The 16,269-nt window shown below is 36.3% G+C and overlaps 1 protein-coding gene across 2 annotated transcripts in view; it reads left to right on the top strand.

Annotated features, from left to right (window-relative positions):
- TXNRD2 (thioredoxin reductase 2) overlaps nucleotides 1-11,636 on the top strand; it is a 31,959-nt gene extending 20,323 nt beyond the window's left edge. The window contains exons 13-17 of one of the 2 annotated variants that reach the window (XM_058816434.1): nucleotides 3,319-3,414; nucleotides 3,616-3,708; nucleotides 4,454-4,525; nucleotides 6,260-6,357; nucleotides 8,595-11,636. In XM_058816434.1, coding sequence (XP_058672417.1) covers nucleotides 3,319-3,414; nucleotides 3,616-3,708; nucleotides 4,454-4,525; nucleotides 6,260-6,357; nucleotides 8,595-8,718 — 483 coding nt within the window. In that variant the 3' untranslated portion in view covers nucleotides 8,719-11,636. The remainder of the gene's footprint in view (nucleotides 1-3,318; nucleotides 3,415-3,615; nucleotides 3,709-4,453; nucleotides 4,526-6,259; nucleotides 6,358-8,594) is intronic. The other variant, XM_058816435.1, reaches the window with a different exon arrangement.
- Nucleotides 11,637-16,269: the final 4,633 nt, after the last annotated feature.

The following is a 16,269-nucleotide window of genomic DNA, read 5'->3' as shown; positions in this document are numbered from 1 at the left end:
CTAAGTGTAAGTGTTAAAAACAGCAGCACAGTTGTATGCTGTGTCCAGTGTACAACTGGGGGAAAAAATGAAAAAGTTATGTCAGTGCTCTGTAGAATATTCCCTTAAGCTTTTATCTGTATATTGGCCCAATGCAGGGAATTAACATACAGTACTCATACATTTCAAGTGTTTAGAGATAAAAAGAAATACTGCCACACTTTTATCTGACTCTAGCACGTGATCTGTGGAATTCCACTTGCTAAGCAATGAAGTTTATTTTATTTGAATACTTAAATTAGTTTAGTGTTTTGGTTTTTTTCAAAAGCAGAATTAATTTAGATAATAAACTTCATTGGCATGGGAACCAGCACTGAAATAAATTTTTGTGTTGGTGCATATCTCAAATTAACACATGAGAATCAAGGGTATCCTGCAAAGAACCACAAAGCTGCAGAGCTTGGTTGTGGTACTTTCTGGGTGTGACCTACCAAACGAGCACAGCAAGGGGAATCTTGTTTCCTGTGAGGGAACATCAATAATCCCTAAGAATCTTTATAAAAATTATTTTTTCCTCTGGTGTTCCTGCTCAGGATTTCTCCTTGCTCTGCTCTGTCCCTGTTAGAGTTTCTTTGCTGCCATAAAGTGCTTTTGCTCAAATTGTGTGAGTAGTTCCCAAGCTTTCCTCCCTCCTTTGCCATTCCACACTGAATAAATACTGAATTGCTACCAAATAGCAAGAACTGCTTTTTTTGTTGGAATTCAATGCCCTGGCTGGAAGGGGAGTGAGTGAGGGGGCAGCTGAGTTTCCTGATTGCTCAGAATGACTGTTTTCATTTGGGAGTCCTACCCATCTGGTACAAATGGGAATCTGTGTGCATGGGTGTCTTGTTGCACCCCTGTATGGAATGGAATCCTAATGTTACCCAAGATTTCATTTGGAAAAAAAAAAGGGAAAAAAAATCTTCCAGATGTGAGTCAGTTTGTGTACCCTCAAAAAACATTATTCAAGTTGTGGCAAAATATTATTTTCAACTGGCAGGTGAAATTGCATTTCAGCATTTTCCTGTAATCAGGATCAGGAAAATCAAGCTGGAATTTTAGTGTGAATTCTTTTTTTCAGTGCTGATATAAACTCTCTGTGTTAAAATCCTCCCTTCAGTAGTGTTCTTGTTGAAAAGCATGGCACACACTATAAAGACATTTTCTCAGAAGGAGGTTTATGGTCAGGCCACTCGACATCTGTCATATTTCAAAGGGTGTTACAACAAAGATGTGTAGAGAAAGTGGAATGTACAGTATGTTGCTTTGAATAGAAATGAGACCAAAAAGAGTTGTGTTAGAACAAATACACATTACTTCAAAGCTTTTTAAACTCTCTTAGGACCATCTCAGTTAAATGTATAATGCATTGGAGGATTCTTATGAACAATTCGTATCCATAATTATCAGCAGAGTAGTTCTACACATGACTGCAAAGTGAATGTTCATTTCAAATATTTACCAAGGAAGGTCTTTAAGTCATTGTTTATGAGGAATTGGGCTTTATCTGCATGGATGTTTTAGTAATTAGTTGGGTTTTATGGAATGCATGGCAGTGCTTTCACAATTTTATCTCTCGTTCCAATCTTCTATTCATTTCTGGAATGCCAAAACAACATATATTTCCTGCTCCAGAAATGATTGGCATACATGTTTCAGGCAAATGTGTGTAAGAAAAAACAAATTTCGTCTGGTAAAGTACATTTACAGACTTGAAAGTCAAAATGTTGGATTTGAAAAATTGTGACTTGAGGGATGTTAGAAGGAAAAAGGGATAGACTTGCAGCTCTGTGATTTGTAATGAGCTGTGGAGGAAAAATAGATTAGCCTTCATTAACAATTAGAATTGTGATTTCTGTTATCAGGTTAGATGTAATGTTTCAGATTGGTTTTTGCAATTTAAGTGGTTGTTACTACAGATAAAAGCCTACATGCCTGTTAATATGCAGATAATTAATATAGTATGTGTACTGAAGAAAATGGTAGCTAACGCCATGTACAGATTCTGTCTACCAACATACAAAAAAAGATAAGCTGCTAAAGAGGAATGGATTCCAGTAAATGCTAAAAAACTTTAGGTAATGACAAAAAATGAAAAACTTTGGATGTGTGTGATGGGGAATCCTTATTTTATTTTCTGCTGAGAACTGATTTTGAGAGCTTATTGAATGACTGCCTCCAAGTGGGACTTTGCAGGAGTGTGGCAAGTGTTGTATCTAAATAGGATGTGTGGAAATCAAAGCTTCACACATTTTATAAAGCATTTCACGTTGTGCCACAAAAGTGCTTCTCAGTTATGGCTTTCTTATGTTTCCACATCATTCCTTCTGAATTTGTGTCCTCTTTTCTTATGTCAGACGAGCATTTTGATGATATGTCTTGGATGAACTCTTAATGAATGGGGTTTTTAAATTAGATCTATGAATTTTGCTTAATCTTATTAACCTATATGGACTGTTCCTTCTTGGGCTTGAAAATATTCCCTTGCAAATACCTTAATTCAATTTTCAAAAACTTTCAAGTTCTTTAAAACCAGCTCTGCAGTTCTGATGCTCCAGCAGTGCTGTGCCAGCACTCAGAATTAGGGTTCTGGCACATCTACAGCCCTGTTTTGGATATAAAAAGGAGCCAGGACTCATGGCTTGAAGTGGAGCACACCCTGGTCATATCCTGCTGTCGTTCCATTTCTCACTTGCAGGAAGTTTGCATTTGCCAATAGCAATCCCTTTCAAACCCCTGTGTAACAGCAGAGTCTTAGACCAGGACCAGCTCACCCTTTAGGTCACAAGTTCTAGCAAAAGAGCTTTCCACTTTTCCAGTCCAGGACCAACTGAGGAAGTTGGTAATAGTGTATACAAGCAGCTGGGTTTTGTGCCTGTGTTCTGTAAAAATGGGTCAGACTTTTTTTTGAAAGGTCTGATATTATAAAAGCAATGTTGCTTTAATCTAGACTCTTCTTGCTTTAAAAAGACACTTTGAAAAATTTCCTCATGGCTTACTTTGGAGAGAAGGGGTGAAGTGAACAGTCAGCATGTGAATATGTGCTGCTTTTCAAGAGATGCCATGATAAGATAAAAAGATTTGACATATTTGTGACATTTTGCCTCCATTAAGACAGATAGTAAACTCAGACTTTAAAGCATGTTTGGACAGAAATTGTTATTGCTTTTTCTTTGGAGCCTTGGCTACCAAGCTGGAATTCCAAAGATTTGGCTTTCCTCTGACCATTGTCCCAGGAGAAATCTTTGGATGCTGCTTTCCCTTAAGTTCAAACAAAGCTCTGTGCTGTCTCCTTAGGGCCGTCCTGAATTAACACCCACAGCAATAGCTGCAGGAAAACTGCTGGCTCAGCGCCTTTTCGGCCAGTCTGCAGAGCTGATGGACTATGACAATGTGAGTTATGGCTTTTTGCAGTAAGAACAATCTTGGGCTTTTTTCTTTTAAAGAATTGCATTTTGTCACCTGGAATGCAGCTTTAACAGCAGCCAAAGTGGAGCTGTGTGCCCGAGCTGCACCTCTCAGTTGTGCCAAGTGTCTGCCAGGCAGCTGCTGCACATGGCTCAGCAGTGACAGCTTCTGCTTCCTCCCAAGCAGGTGCCTACCACAGTCTTCACTCCCTTGGAGTATGGTTGTGTTGGCCTGTCAGAAGAAGCAGCTGTGCAACATCACGGATCAGACAATATTGAGGTATGAAAACATTTTTAATTTTTTAGTTGGCATCAGAGTTGCCCTGTGGAAAGGCAGAATTTTTACTGCTGTATCAGGTAAAATTTTTGGTCCCCAAAATACTGTGTTTACAGTTATGGAGTTGGTGCCTCCAGAAGTGCTCAGAACTTCAGTAGTGTTGCAGCAGGTCACAATGGGAACTGTTGCCTGTTGGGCTTAAAATGACTGATAGGATGTGACAGCTTTAAAGTAGCTGCCATTTTAGCAAATTACATTGTGCAGCATCATTGAACAATGGCTATGTTACTTTCTACAAGTTACTTTTGAAAAGATATGTTGTGTTACTCTTGGGAAAATCATTAATGAAAAAATAAGAATTTACTATTCAGAATGTAAATATTACAGTTTTGATTTTATTAAGGGGTGCAATATTATAGATATGAAAAGATTTTAGGATTTTTTTTCAGTAAACAAGGCATTGAACCTTTGGGAGAAGCTTAAAAATGCTATTTTTTTCCTTTAATTTGGTGCATAAGTCTGAGTAGCATTATTTGGGAAGTTTTGTTTTTAATCTAATAATTCTCTGAGAAAGGTTTGTGTTAAGCTCTTACTGTGCTTTCCATATATTTCTTTAAAATAACTGGTTATAAATAAATATTTGTACAAAGGTATAAATATGTAGTAATAGTAGTTATTATAGTAATAAATACCAGGTTTTGACATAATAGTACTTTCTAACAGAAAACATTATTGTTTTTCCTACCAGGTATACCATGCATATTATAAACCTTTAGAGTTCACAGTGGCTGAAAGAGATGCAACTCAATGCTATATGAAAGTGAGTTTTGTGGGCTTTTAACTTGCTTTTAACTTAAAATGGGATAAAGAGCGCTGTTTGGCAGAAAAACATCTCAAGATGGATATTTTCTTGGTGACACACATCTTGAAATTTCTTTACAGATATTGGCATTGTTCAGAACTGACATTCTGTTAATAAATACCATCTTTGAACTGCTTTTAAGGTTTTAAAAAGTATTTCAGATTCAGATCAATCTCTGCTTTTCCCAGCAAAATTCTTAACTGGTTACATGAAATATTTATATTGACACCTCTTGCCAAAAGTTTGATACCTTCAGAAATTAAGCATAAGGCTTACAAACCTGCAGTAACTATTCAGGTTCTACTTAAGAAAAAACTGCTCCTGATTTAGTCCAAAGTGCCAGACCTGAAAAGGTCCTTCTGCAGCAATCCAGTTGCTTCAGTGTTGGAAAGGTTTTTGATGCTCTTGCCTACAGTAGAGACTCTTAGCTAAGATGAAGTGTAGTATTGGTAGAATATATCATAGTTTCCTTTTTCTTCCTTTTCTCCTCATCATCAGGGAACAGTCTTTTTTGCATAAATGTGTTCATCAATTATATTATACAATATTATATTGTTACGTAAGGAATGTCCATTGTCACTAATTGCAGTCAGTTTTTCTGACTGTATTTTTTCATCTCTGAATTATGTAAATGCTTGCCTTAAGTGTCCCAAGTACCAGTGTAACAAAGGTGATGATATTTTATGTATTCCCTTTGAATTATGTCAATTAGAGTAAATATTTAAGGGTAAAGTAGTAACAGCATAGTAGTTGTTGGATGATATTTAATATAGTCCTTACTAAACTCTTAAAACATATAAACAAACATTTAACTTGAGTCTTTCAAACTATATTGCAAGAATTTTTCCTTTAAAATGCCTTAATATTAAAAGTCCCACATCATGATTGCTGCTGTTCCTGGCATTCCTGATGAAAGAATTTAAGCTTTTACTGAATAGCAGAACTTAGTAGATTAGTGATAATTAAATGCCTGCTGGGAGGATGCAGGGAAAGACTGACTTCCTTTTCATAATTATAAAGATGGTGTCCTTATAGGAACTAAAACATTTTCATTAAGTTCTCTAATAAAAATTAAGTGTGCAGTGACTCAGGCTCTCCTAGATACTTATTAACCTTCATCTTTGGCTGCTTCTGAGGCTGCACTCCTTTTTAGGTTATGTGCCCCTTGTGGTAAATGTATCTCACCAAACATGCTGCTGTGTTTCCTGAGTCACAAAGGTACAAAATATCCTGGAACTGTTAATGGTCACCTGTGAAAATAAATTTAATAATGGTAGTGATCTACTGTGAAAATACTGATGAAAACAACTGCACAGGCTTGGAGAAGTGCTGAGGTGGCCACTCAGTGGAAAAGAGCACTGGTCTGGTCACCAGGCTACAGAAAGTACTTTGAGGATTTCATTCAAATGGCAAGCAACAAAGTATTCAGTATCAGAAATTATTGTTGTCAATGGCTCCCTCAAGTCTGAAAGAAATACACCAATAAAGCTTCAATTCAGGAAAATGCTTAAGGACAAGGAGAGTAAGGGCTATTGAAGTCAGTAAGACTTAAGCAAGTGCAGAAGTTTTTGGCACACTGGAAATAAACAGCTGAACTAGGATCTTTGGGCATTCCAGTTTCATTTAATTCATCTTCATGCCTTATCTTTAAGTGTTCTAAGAAAAGATCTTTTTGTGATGTATTGTTTTCAGATGGTGTGCTTACGAGAGAGGGAGCAACGAATACTTGGCCTTCATTTCATTGGACCAAATGCAGGCGAAGTTATTCAAGGATTTGCTCTTGGAATCAAGTAAGTACAAAAGAATGTCTCTAGCTTCTAAAGCCTACTTCTTAAGTTATTGTAAGATTATAGAAGATAGCTGCCTAGTTTTGGCAACACTATAAAGAATGCATGCTTTTTGTTACTTTTATGGAGTATTGCACATATTTTCACAAAAATACTGCAGTTATTCATTAAGATGTACTGGATTTAGTTATTGTAATACTGGATATAGTTAGAGAACAACTGAGGAAAGTATAGCATTGATTTGATATAGTTAAAGCAGAAAACAGAATTAAGCATTAACTTAACTAATGTTAGTTTCTTCAGTGTAGCTTCTTCTGCATTATGTGAACAGGATAGGAAATCCCCATACAGTTTTCCAAGTTCTTTAAAAATATATTTGTACTATTCAGAAAAACCTTTCTTTATACCTGCCAAGCATTTTCTTTCCTAATCTCATCTTTAAATTTGTACAGCCATGGCTTCTTAGAAGTTCAGCAAGGTTTGCATGAATTCTTATATTGCTGGGGTATAAGCTAAATACAGTATAGTAAAAAAGAAATTTCTATGGGATGATGAGAGAGGGAAGATACTTTTGTTTGAAGCTATCTGATAATTGCAATAAAGAAACCTATCCTTTGTGATCTCATCTTGTTTAAGATTTTGCTCAAATATTGATATAGAAGTCCTCCATTTGAAGGAGTAAGCAGTGATTCTCAGTCCTCTCTGGTTTAATGGAAAAGTCTTGCTATGATTTTCCTGTGCTACAATTATTTCTTATTTGTTTTTTCCTTTCCCTTTCTTATTGATGATTCACATCTTCAGAAATGTAGATTCCTATATTTACATTTAAAAATTATAATTTTTAACTTCCTCTTCAAGGAAAGTAGTCTAGAACATCATAAATCATTGCCAGTTGTGGTGTCAGTTCATTTTCATAAATTTGATCACCATTTTACTGCAGTTTTAGTCCTGCAGTTGTGAGTGACTATTGTAAATGAAAAGCAGAAAGGATTAAGAAGGCAGGACCACAAGGATCATGTGAGGAATATCTTGGAAATCACTGATTGCAGTGTACCCTCAGTACACATTTTCAACATGTGTTTGTAGTCCATTAATTGCCAGTGGTATAGATCCTAGAACTACATTTTTTAGGATGTCGTTGTTTTGAAGTTTTATCCAAAATAACCATTGAAAAGGAAGCACATGAAACTGGAGTGCTTTTCTGCCTTGCTTGAGGGAAATGAAAACTTTAGCCACAGTAAGAGGTTTTCAGCAGGTCAGATTCCTGGATGGGTTTCTATTGCATTTCACAAATCCAGAGCTTTCAATGTGAAACCCTCACTGTAAAAGCTGCTCTTCTCCTTTGACAAATACTTCTTCAGCTTCTCTGAAGGATGATTTTTCATCTTCCCTCCCCACCCAGCACTCCAGTAACATCTGTAGTCAGCAAAGATCTTTTGCTTGACAGTGCTTTTTTAGGTGTAAGTGGAGACACCAGAAGGCATCTATAGCTTCCTTTCCTGTGTTTTGTAGAGGGAGATAACATTATTCCATAGAGAACTTGAAACAATCCTTAAATTTAGGGTCATTTCAGCTATTCTTACAGCATAGCCTGCCAGGAATAGCAGTTCAAAAGAAAGTCATCAAGTCTTAAGAATGTTACTGGACAAGAAAGGGAATTAAGCAAATGGGATTGTAGCACTAGGGGGTTTTGGTGGGTTTTGTTTGCTTGCTATGTTTTCTTTTAAATAAAAGACTTTTTTTTCCTCACTTATAATATTGATATGTTCAGTGTAAGCATCAGAGACTTTAAGTTCATGGAAGAATATTCTGGTATTATTTCCTTTAGCAGATTCTTTCCAACAGTTCTAATTAAGATTTTCTTCCTCTGTGTGTATGTGTGCATTTTTTTCCATCTGGAGTTAGTGAAACACACATGTATGTACAAGAAAAGCTGAAGGTTGCAGTTTTGTCATATGTTTTTGCCACAGGCTCAGTTGTGATTAGGATAAATTGCTTAATTCTCTCTGTCTCAACTCTTATGACAATTCTTTCCTACCTCAGAGTTGGGAAGCTGGGCGTCTACGTGTTGTGTAAGTGCCTGAGAAATAATAGACAGCATTGTATAAGAACAAATGCAACTCCTCTACCTGATCAAATGGACAAGAGCAGAATTATTTTGATATTTTAGGAGCTTTTAGTTGCTTCAGGTGAATAGCATTTGACTTTGTGAGTCATTTGTTGTTGTTGATTTTTGGTAGGTGTGGTGCTACCTATGCTCAGATGATGAAGACAGTTGGCATTCACCCCACCTGTGCTGAAGAAGTTACCAAGTTGCAAATTACAAAGCGTTCTGGCCTGGATGCAACAGTCACAGGCTGCTGAGGTTAAATACCATCCCTGGAAAGAAGGAAAAAAAGCACAAAACATATTTGTAAAGAAAAGGGGCACTTTAAGTTGGAACAGCTTTAATGGTTTAGGTTACAGGAATCTTTGGTTTTCTCCTGTAGAGAGCTTTTTCTCACAGCTGAAAAATTTTCCTTGCACCATCACAGTTCTAAAACCAATGTAGTCCTGCTGCAACAAATCTCTAAGAGCCTTAAGTTCTTCTTTTTGGGAGCTAGGGAATAATCACAGTATTCTATATGCAAATATAAAATTTGCATATTTTATATGCAAATATAAAATAGCTAAAGCCCATGATATCTTAGGCCATCTACAAATGAAGCAGTTGTGATTTGGGTTTCCTTGTTGGCCAGCAGAAGAGTCTCAGATGCTGGGAATCAGAGAGGGCATCCCATAGAAGTTTGGTGGGATGTTTTGTGCTGCATGCTTGGATTGCTCATTACTAATCCTATATTGAACACTGAGACTCTGTATTCACTAGTGGAAAGAAGTTCCTGGAGTGCACAACAAAGGGTAAGCAGTCATCTTTGGGTTTTTTCCTTTAAAATGTAATATGTAATGGAATTTGATAGAAAAAATCACCTGAAGCTGTACTGCTGCTGGCAGAATCACAGTGGATTAATCAGTAGCAGCCTGGTCACAGTGTTCTGGAGAGGACTGAGAATGAATGATCTCAGAGGTGCTAAAGAAAGAGTTGAATTTTATGGTGGCGTCTCTGCCTACTCCTGAAATTTTTAATTCAGCTCAATCCAAACTAAATTGACACAGCTCACAAATTACTACTTTAAAAGTGAATATTAAGCTGACAAGTAAAGTAAAACCCTCTAATAATCCACCTTATGCAGCATTTGCTGGTTTATAGAATGCAGAAATATGGCTGACACTGAAATATTTTCTTGGTTTGTTTTTAAGACTTTCTTACTGATGAGCTGGAGACTATATCTGAACTGACTTACGTCTGGCTTTAATAAAACACTTTACTGAAGGGAACTACATTAAGCAGTGATCCAGAAGAGAAATGGTCCTGCCCTGAGCAAAGATATAAAATAATCATCTGCAATTTTTTTTGTTTTTTGTTGTGTACTGGCCCGAGTAAGAAAGCATTACCCTGCTGCAGATTCCTGCTGATTTTTGTGCTCTCCAGAAGGGGGAGGTGCTGGCTCATCTGTGGTAGGAGAGGAACAAATCTGAGAGTGAAGCTTCTTGTGCAGAGCCCTGTTAAGGAGATAGCCTGACAAAGGCAAACACAAACCAGTCTGCACTGAATTTCCATCCCAGTCACAGTTTGCACCCTTTACAGCAGAATAGCAAACATTGGAAGAGACCAGCTTCAGGCGAAACAAAATATATCCTTTTTGCAGTTAATTTATATCCATAGTTTATGTGTGGAATTTGTTATTTTAATTCCAAACTTGTTGCAGTTTTGACGAATAGTCTGATGATCATGTATCTATATCTGCTGTTTTAATTTGATTGGTATTTCACTGCTGCAGCAACACAGAAATATGGTTGGTTCATACCAAGTGTGAAATAATTTTTACCATGACAATTGTACCTGTCTGAAACTATTAGACAAAAGGGATCAAAACTTCCTTGTAAAATAGGATTTAACAGCATTTATCACACTCTCATTTATATGAGAATATTAAATTTTCAAAATTTTTTTTAGAATTACAACAGCAATTCTTTTGCTTAAACAACAGCAAAAGAAGTCCTAAATGTTTTCTCTACAAATTTTTCTGATTTTTTTTTTTTTGGTCCACGTTTCTTGTCCATAAAATAGAAAGAAGTGATACAGTTGGACTCCAGGTGGCATTCCGTATCAGATCTGCTGATGCCATTTTACATCTGTGAAGTCATCCATAAGTTTGTAGTTGACAAGAATGTTTGGATTGGAAGTGTTGTTGAAAAAATGCCTGAATTTTGCAGCTGCCTTTAGAAGAAATGATGAAAACTTTATTTCTATATAAATAGGTACATACCTGCACATTCAGAAGTTTCTGTTTCCTTTAATAAAGGGCCTTATGAGTATGATGCAGCCAAAACCCTTGCTAAATTTTCCTCAACCATTTACAAAAAAGGAGTTCAGAGTAAATTAGGGTTGCTTAAAATGTTTTACTTAATATTTTAAAATACGGAGATACAGCCTAATAGAAATTTTGCTGTGAGAAACAGCTCACCTCTGACAAAACTCTAACCTTTATGCATACAAGTTTTTCTTTCCAGTTCCTTTTGTTTCCCAGAAATTAAAGCACTGGTGTTTAACCTCGTCAAATCTGCTTCTCTTCTCTGCCTTAGCAATGCATCTAGCAGACAGAGTTGTCTGTCCCTACAGACAAATCAATGGAAAGATGAGTTAATTTCATTCATCATAAAGTTCAAATTAATTATTTAGCAAATGGAGAGATCTCAAGGAAATGTGTCTTCAGTGCATATAGAGTGTGAAACTAAGGCATGTCATGGTTTTCAGAAGAAACAGAACTGTCTTGGTTTTAGAATTGCTGAGTGGCCTGCATGAAATTGTTCCTGCCTCTTCAACAGCAGCCTGGTTCTGTTCCTCATTCAGTGGAAAATGCTGTTGCCCCCTGAAGTAAAACAAAGGATACAATCCCACCTACATAATAATGTCAGAATCAACGGCAAGACAGAATAATGACAAATATTGTGATTGTGCCTTTTTTCCTGAAGGATTCACCAGGGATGGTGCTTAAGAATTGTTTTTAAAAGCCTGACCAATGTAAACTGAAACAATTGATGTACATTGCAACTTACTGATTGCATGTGAAAAAAAAAAAAAATCTAGTCAGGCTTCTTAGGATGCCAGCTGATGAGGATTTGTTTGTCAAACCACACCGTGGTGCAAACAAGTCTGAGCTTTGCTGGGTCCCTCATATGTGTGATCCTAATATTTATTGTGTTATGAATTAATTATTAAATAAAGAATATTTTTTCTAGTAAATGTGTTATTGCACTTGCTTAATTTTGTACACATGATTTCTGCTTACAATAGATAGATTTTTTGATCTTAATGCTGTCTCTCTTCGTTGAAGTATGTATTAAGGAAACAAAGAAGTAGACAGACTCAGACTTTTTATTAAGGAAATGTTGATACTTGCATGTCTGTGTGTAAACTGAATAACCACTGAGATTTTTCCAGGTTGGATGGCCTAATTTTAAATTTAAGAGAAACTGTAGCCTTGGTAAGTATGGTTTCAAATATTGTCTTTTAACTCCTGCTAATGAGGACTAACAGGAATTTTCATTGTTCCTGCATGCTGACATGCTTCTTGAAGTCTTGTCCAGAGTAAACTCCCTGAGTGCAGTCAGAGCATTTTACAGAGCTACAATATTCTACATGAGCTGTTCACTTTGGGGTTTAAACTGGAACACAGAGTGGAGAAATGCCATGCTACAAAGCCAATTGGTAGCTGTGGATACTGCTAGGTAAAAAATATTAGAAAATTAATAGAGAAATGACTAGCAAAATGTATTTAGAACTCTGAGAAACTTTGTGAGAAAAGTAAGGGATACATTTTTTCAATTCATTTCAATTTTCTTTTATATCTTTAAATCCACAGATTTTGATGAGAAGTTCCCAATAAGTCAGGTGAGCTTCTGAAACAGCGTAGTATTGCCTCAGTATATGCCCTGAATTTGATGCTGAGAACAAATACTGATTTTACTCTACGTAAAGGCATTTCTATTTCTGCATTTTTAATCTACTTTAATTTCCTAAAATATTTCATTGCAGGTTCTAACTAATAAGGATAACTAGTAACTCCTAAAAATGTAATAAGGTAAGCATAATTTTTGATTATTTTTTGCTTATTTTCATATGCCACTTAATCCCAAAGCAAAAAGAATAACAGATGAGCATACAGACAAAATAAAATTGGAATAGAATTTAGTGCATTATTTATATTATACCTAATGATAGCCTATTGTCCGGGTGTTGTGTACAATTAAGTTTTGCCTGTTCCCATTTCTGCGTGTATATTTTGTTACATCTACTGAAAATTGTTTCTACAGTTTAGATTATTCCAGACCAGGAGTTAGAAAAGATATTTCAGTACAACAGCTACACATATTTTTGCTAGCACATTTATTCTGATAAAAAACATAAAAGCCATGGATGCCATAGTGTTTCTAACCAAAGCAGCTGAGTATTTTAATGATTTTAGAGTTTGAAGACTTCTCTTCAGAGGCTTTTGTCTGTCCAACAAAGTAGGCAATTTTGTGCCCATATAAATTGCCATTTGTCTAAATGCCAGTGACTTCAGTGTACTCAAAGTTAAGGTTGGCCATTAATTTCAGTGGGATGTAAGTATTTGTCTTAAGTGCTTTGTTAAAGGGGAATCAATATAAGCTTATGCCAAAATGTCTTTCATTATTACAGTTGGGGGAAAAGCTGCAATTATGATTCAAAACATAAAAGGTACAATAGACATCTATGATTAGGCAATGAAATATGCCTTTAATAAGCATAGTGCAGACAGTTTGTTTTGCAATACGTAAACTTGTATAAAATTCATTGACTTTTTCATTCTTTCAGATCTGTGTGCTCTCTTTTAAGAGAGGTTTTTACTTTAATGCATGAAGTTTTCCTGATGTTCTTCCAGCAGAAAGGCTGGGTTTGTATGCATTTATTCTAGTGCCAAACTTGGATTTTACTGGGAAAAGAGGAAAGAGCAGAGCAGACCTTTTTTCTTTTTTTTTTTTCTTTTTCCCAGGGCAGCATGCAACAGATATGCAGTAATTACTCTAACTGATTTTTTTAAAAATGGAATATTTCTGTCCACTACATGTCAAAAAGCTAATTATGTTTCCGTTGTGGTACTCAAAGTCAATATTGTCAGCTCTTCTTAGTTCTAATCCTCTACATTGAATTTTGATGGGCCAGGTGAAATATCCCCTTCAGCACCTTACTGCAATTCTTGTCAATCATCTTGCCATGAAAAACATGCATATTACAAAGGCTTTGGCAACACTGCATCTGATTTCAGTCTTTAATCTTATATGTACCTTAAGAAAACATCATTCCAACTACTGACATTCTGTTTGGGACATGAATGGGATCCTATTTGCTGTGGGAAACAAAAGAAAATCATCTCATCTTTAATGGATATAATGGAACTCTTTGGCCATCACAGTGTAAACCACAGATCTAGGAAGAAAACAATTCTGATGAAGAAATTAGGCAGAATATCTCAGGTGAATAAGTAAAAACATGCACATTTATTTATTCATATTGCAATTGTAAAATATCTTGCTTCAGGCACTGTTGGACTGAGGAGTGTCTTTTTTTGGAACCCCTAGAATTTCTGTGCAAGGAATGCTGTTCACTGTAGTCCATTTCTTAGCATGGTACTGTGTGTGCCACTTTTTTTGTTATTCCTTATAGACAAGATCTAGCAGATCTAAAATCTTCTGGTCCTACAATGGAAAATTAACATCATTCCCTAAGAAGCTGGAATATAAACTAATAAGGCAGGTTTCCAGAATCTGATTGCATCAGTCATAAAGATATAGTCTGAAGACAAAAATGGATATTCCCTGGGGGGGAGTGTGAAATGAAGACCAGTCTTGTTTGAACAAGGTGCTGTGCATTGTTAGCTGGGTAGAGATATTGGCAGTTGCAGCCTGTCAGAACCAGCATCTCCAAGGAGGGGGTGGGTGAAAATTTTTCCAGGTAGAAGTCTCAGCAGTTTGTAATAGCATATGTCCAATATATTAATACATTTATTTAAGGAAAGCCTTTATACTCCATGAAAGATGAACTGTACCCCTACTGCACCTCCTGCCCTGCTTTCTTCCAGATCATACAAACACCAGAAAGACTGTTGGGGTTTTTCTGTCCTCCTTTCATTTACTTTAAAGCAATATGGGAATCTGGCTTTTATTCCTTGTTTCAGCATAAAGCCAAGGACCAGGATCCCTCTACTTATATCTTTCACAAGGAGACTCTTTTTCCCAAGGAATTACCTAGGTGGTAACATTACTCAAACGAATCTAAGCTATAGATACCTTTTCAGTCCTCGTCTATTAAAATATTATGTAGCTCCAGTATAATAAAATATCAAGGGAAAGAAAACAGTGAAAAAAGACAGGCTTTAGATTTTAAACAAAAATTGAGAAAATAAATAAATGTTCCCTTCTTTGTTGGCTCCCTGTGAGAAAAGGCCCAAATGCATTTTTTCCATGGTGTACTCCCAACAAAGCAGTTAAAATTGAAAGCTTGTTTTACTTTTATCTTTTTCTAATATGTGAATGAACTGTAATGCAGCCAACCAGTATTCTGTTCACACTGTGTCAGAGCAACAGGTTAGAAAGCAGCTTTAAGCTTTATGCAGGAGGTTGAGCTCAGCAATCTTTCTTTAAACACCTTTGTTCAATGGAGACAAAGGATTGAGCTTTGGCATTTTTATTTAATCTTGGTAATCTTCCTTTTTTCCCTCTCTCTCAAAGGATCAAGAGGAAATGCATTAATTTTCAACTTCACACGAAGGCAAGTTGTGCAAACACAGCTGAAAACATCAGGAAATGCAATCATTTTCCTTAGAGAAATGGAGTCAAGTAATGTCCTGCTGGCAGTGCACTCCTGGATAATTGGGAAGATGTTGTTAAGCACAGCAATTCAGGCAGCAGGGTGTGCACACTGATAGCACCGTTCAGTTTGGCTGTCCCAGGTGAATGACTCCTGTAATGTAGAAAGCAGAAATTATTAACCATATGACAGGAAGTAATTTAAAGTCTCTCTTTGGAGACTTAAGAAATGGCTCTTAGATTGTCAAAGGATATTTTTAAAATTCGTTTAATTTACATCAGACCGAGATATAATTAAATCATGGCAGCAACTTTTGATTTTTACCTCTTTACTTTTCACTGAGTTTATTTCTTAGACATATTTCAAACACAGGAGAATAAGGAGAGTTCTCTTGACACTTCAGACTTTGCTTGCATTTCTGTCCTTGTTCATTCTATGTATATCCAGAGTTTCTAAGAGTTTCAGGTCAGGATTTTGGTTCTCTTTCTTAATTAAGGATTTATTTGTTACCCTTGAATTTTTCTTGTTCCGCCTTTTTGCAAGAGGCTCATTCTCTTTTACTAAGCTACTTGTAGCTCTATTTAACTGTTAATAAGTGAAGTCCCTTTTGATGGGGTAAGAATCCAATGTGTTCATAAGAGAGCATTTTGGGATTTTCTGCTTGCATCGGCCTTTAACTCTCTTGTACTTTCCAAATCTGGAAAGGCCATAGCAATTCTAAAGAAGTCCTGTCCATAGCTGTGGTATTGTTCCCCTGGAAGAATGAGAGACCAACCATTTGTGAGGGTTTACAGCTGGACCTTCTGAAGGGCCTCATCTTTCCTTAATGACAAAATGCATCAGATTCAATATTCACAGCAGTGAATCAGATTCAATATTCACAGCAGTGCCTCAGGGTTCCCATGACAGTGGAAAAGTGGAACATCTGATGAAATTTGGTTGTGAATGCAAGGCTGCCTTTTTTGTCACTGAGGTTGCTGAGAGAG

Source organism: Ammospiza caudacuta, chromosome 18 (genome assembly GCF_027887145.1).
Source record: "Ammospiza caudacuta isolate bAmmCau1 chromosome 18, bAmmCau1.pri, whole genome shotgun sequence".
NCBI classification, from domain to species: Eukaryota; Metazoa; Chordata; class Aves; order Passeriformes; family Passerellidae; genus Ammospiza; species Ammospiza caudacuta.
The sequence above is the reverse complement of the archived record's forward strand: the minus strand, read 5'-3'. Positions and strand labels throughout refer to the sequence as shown.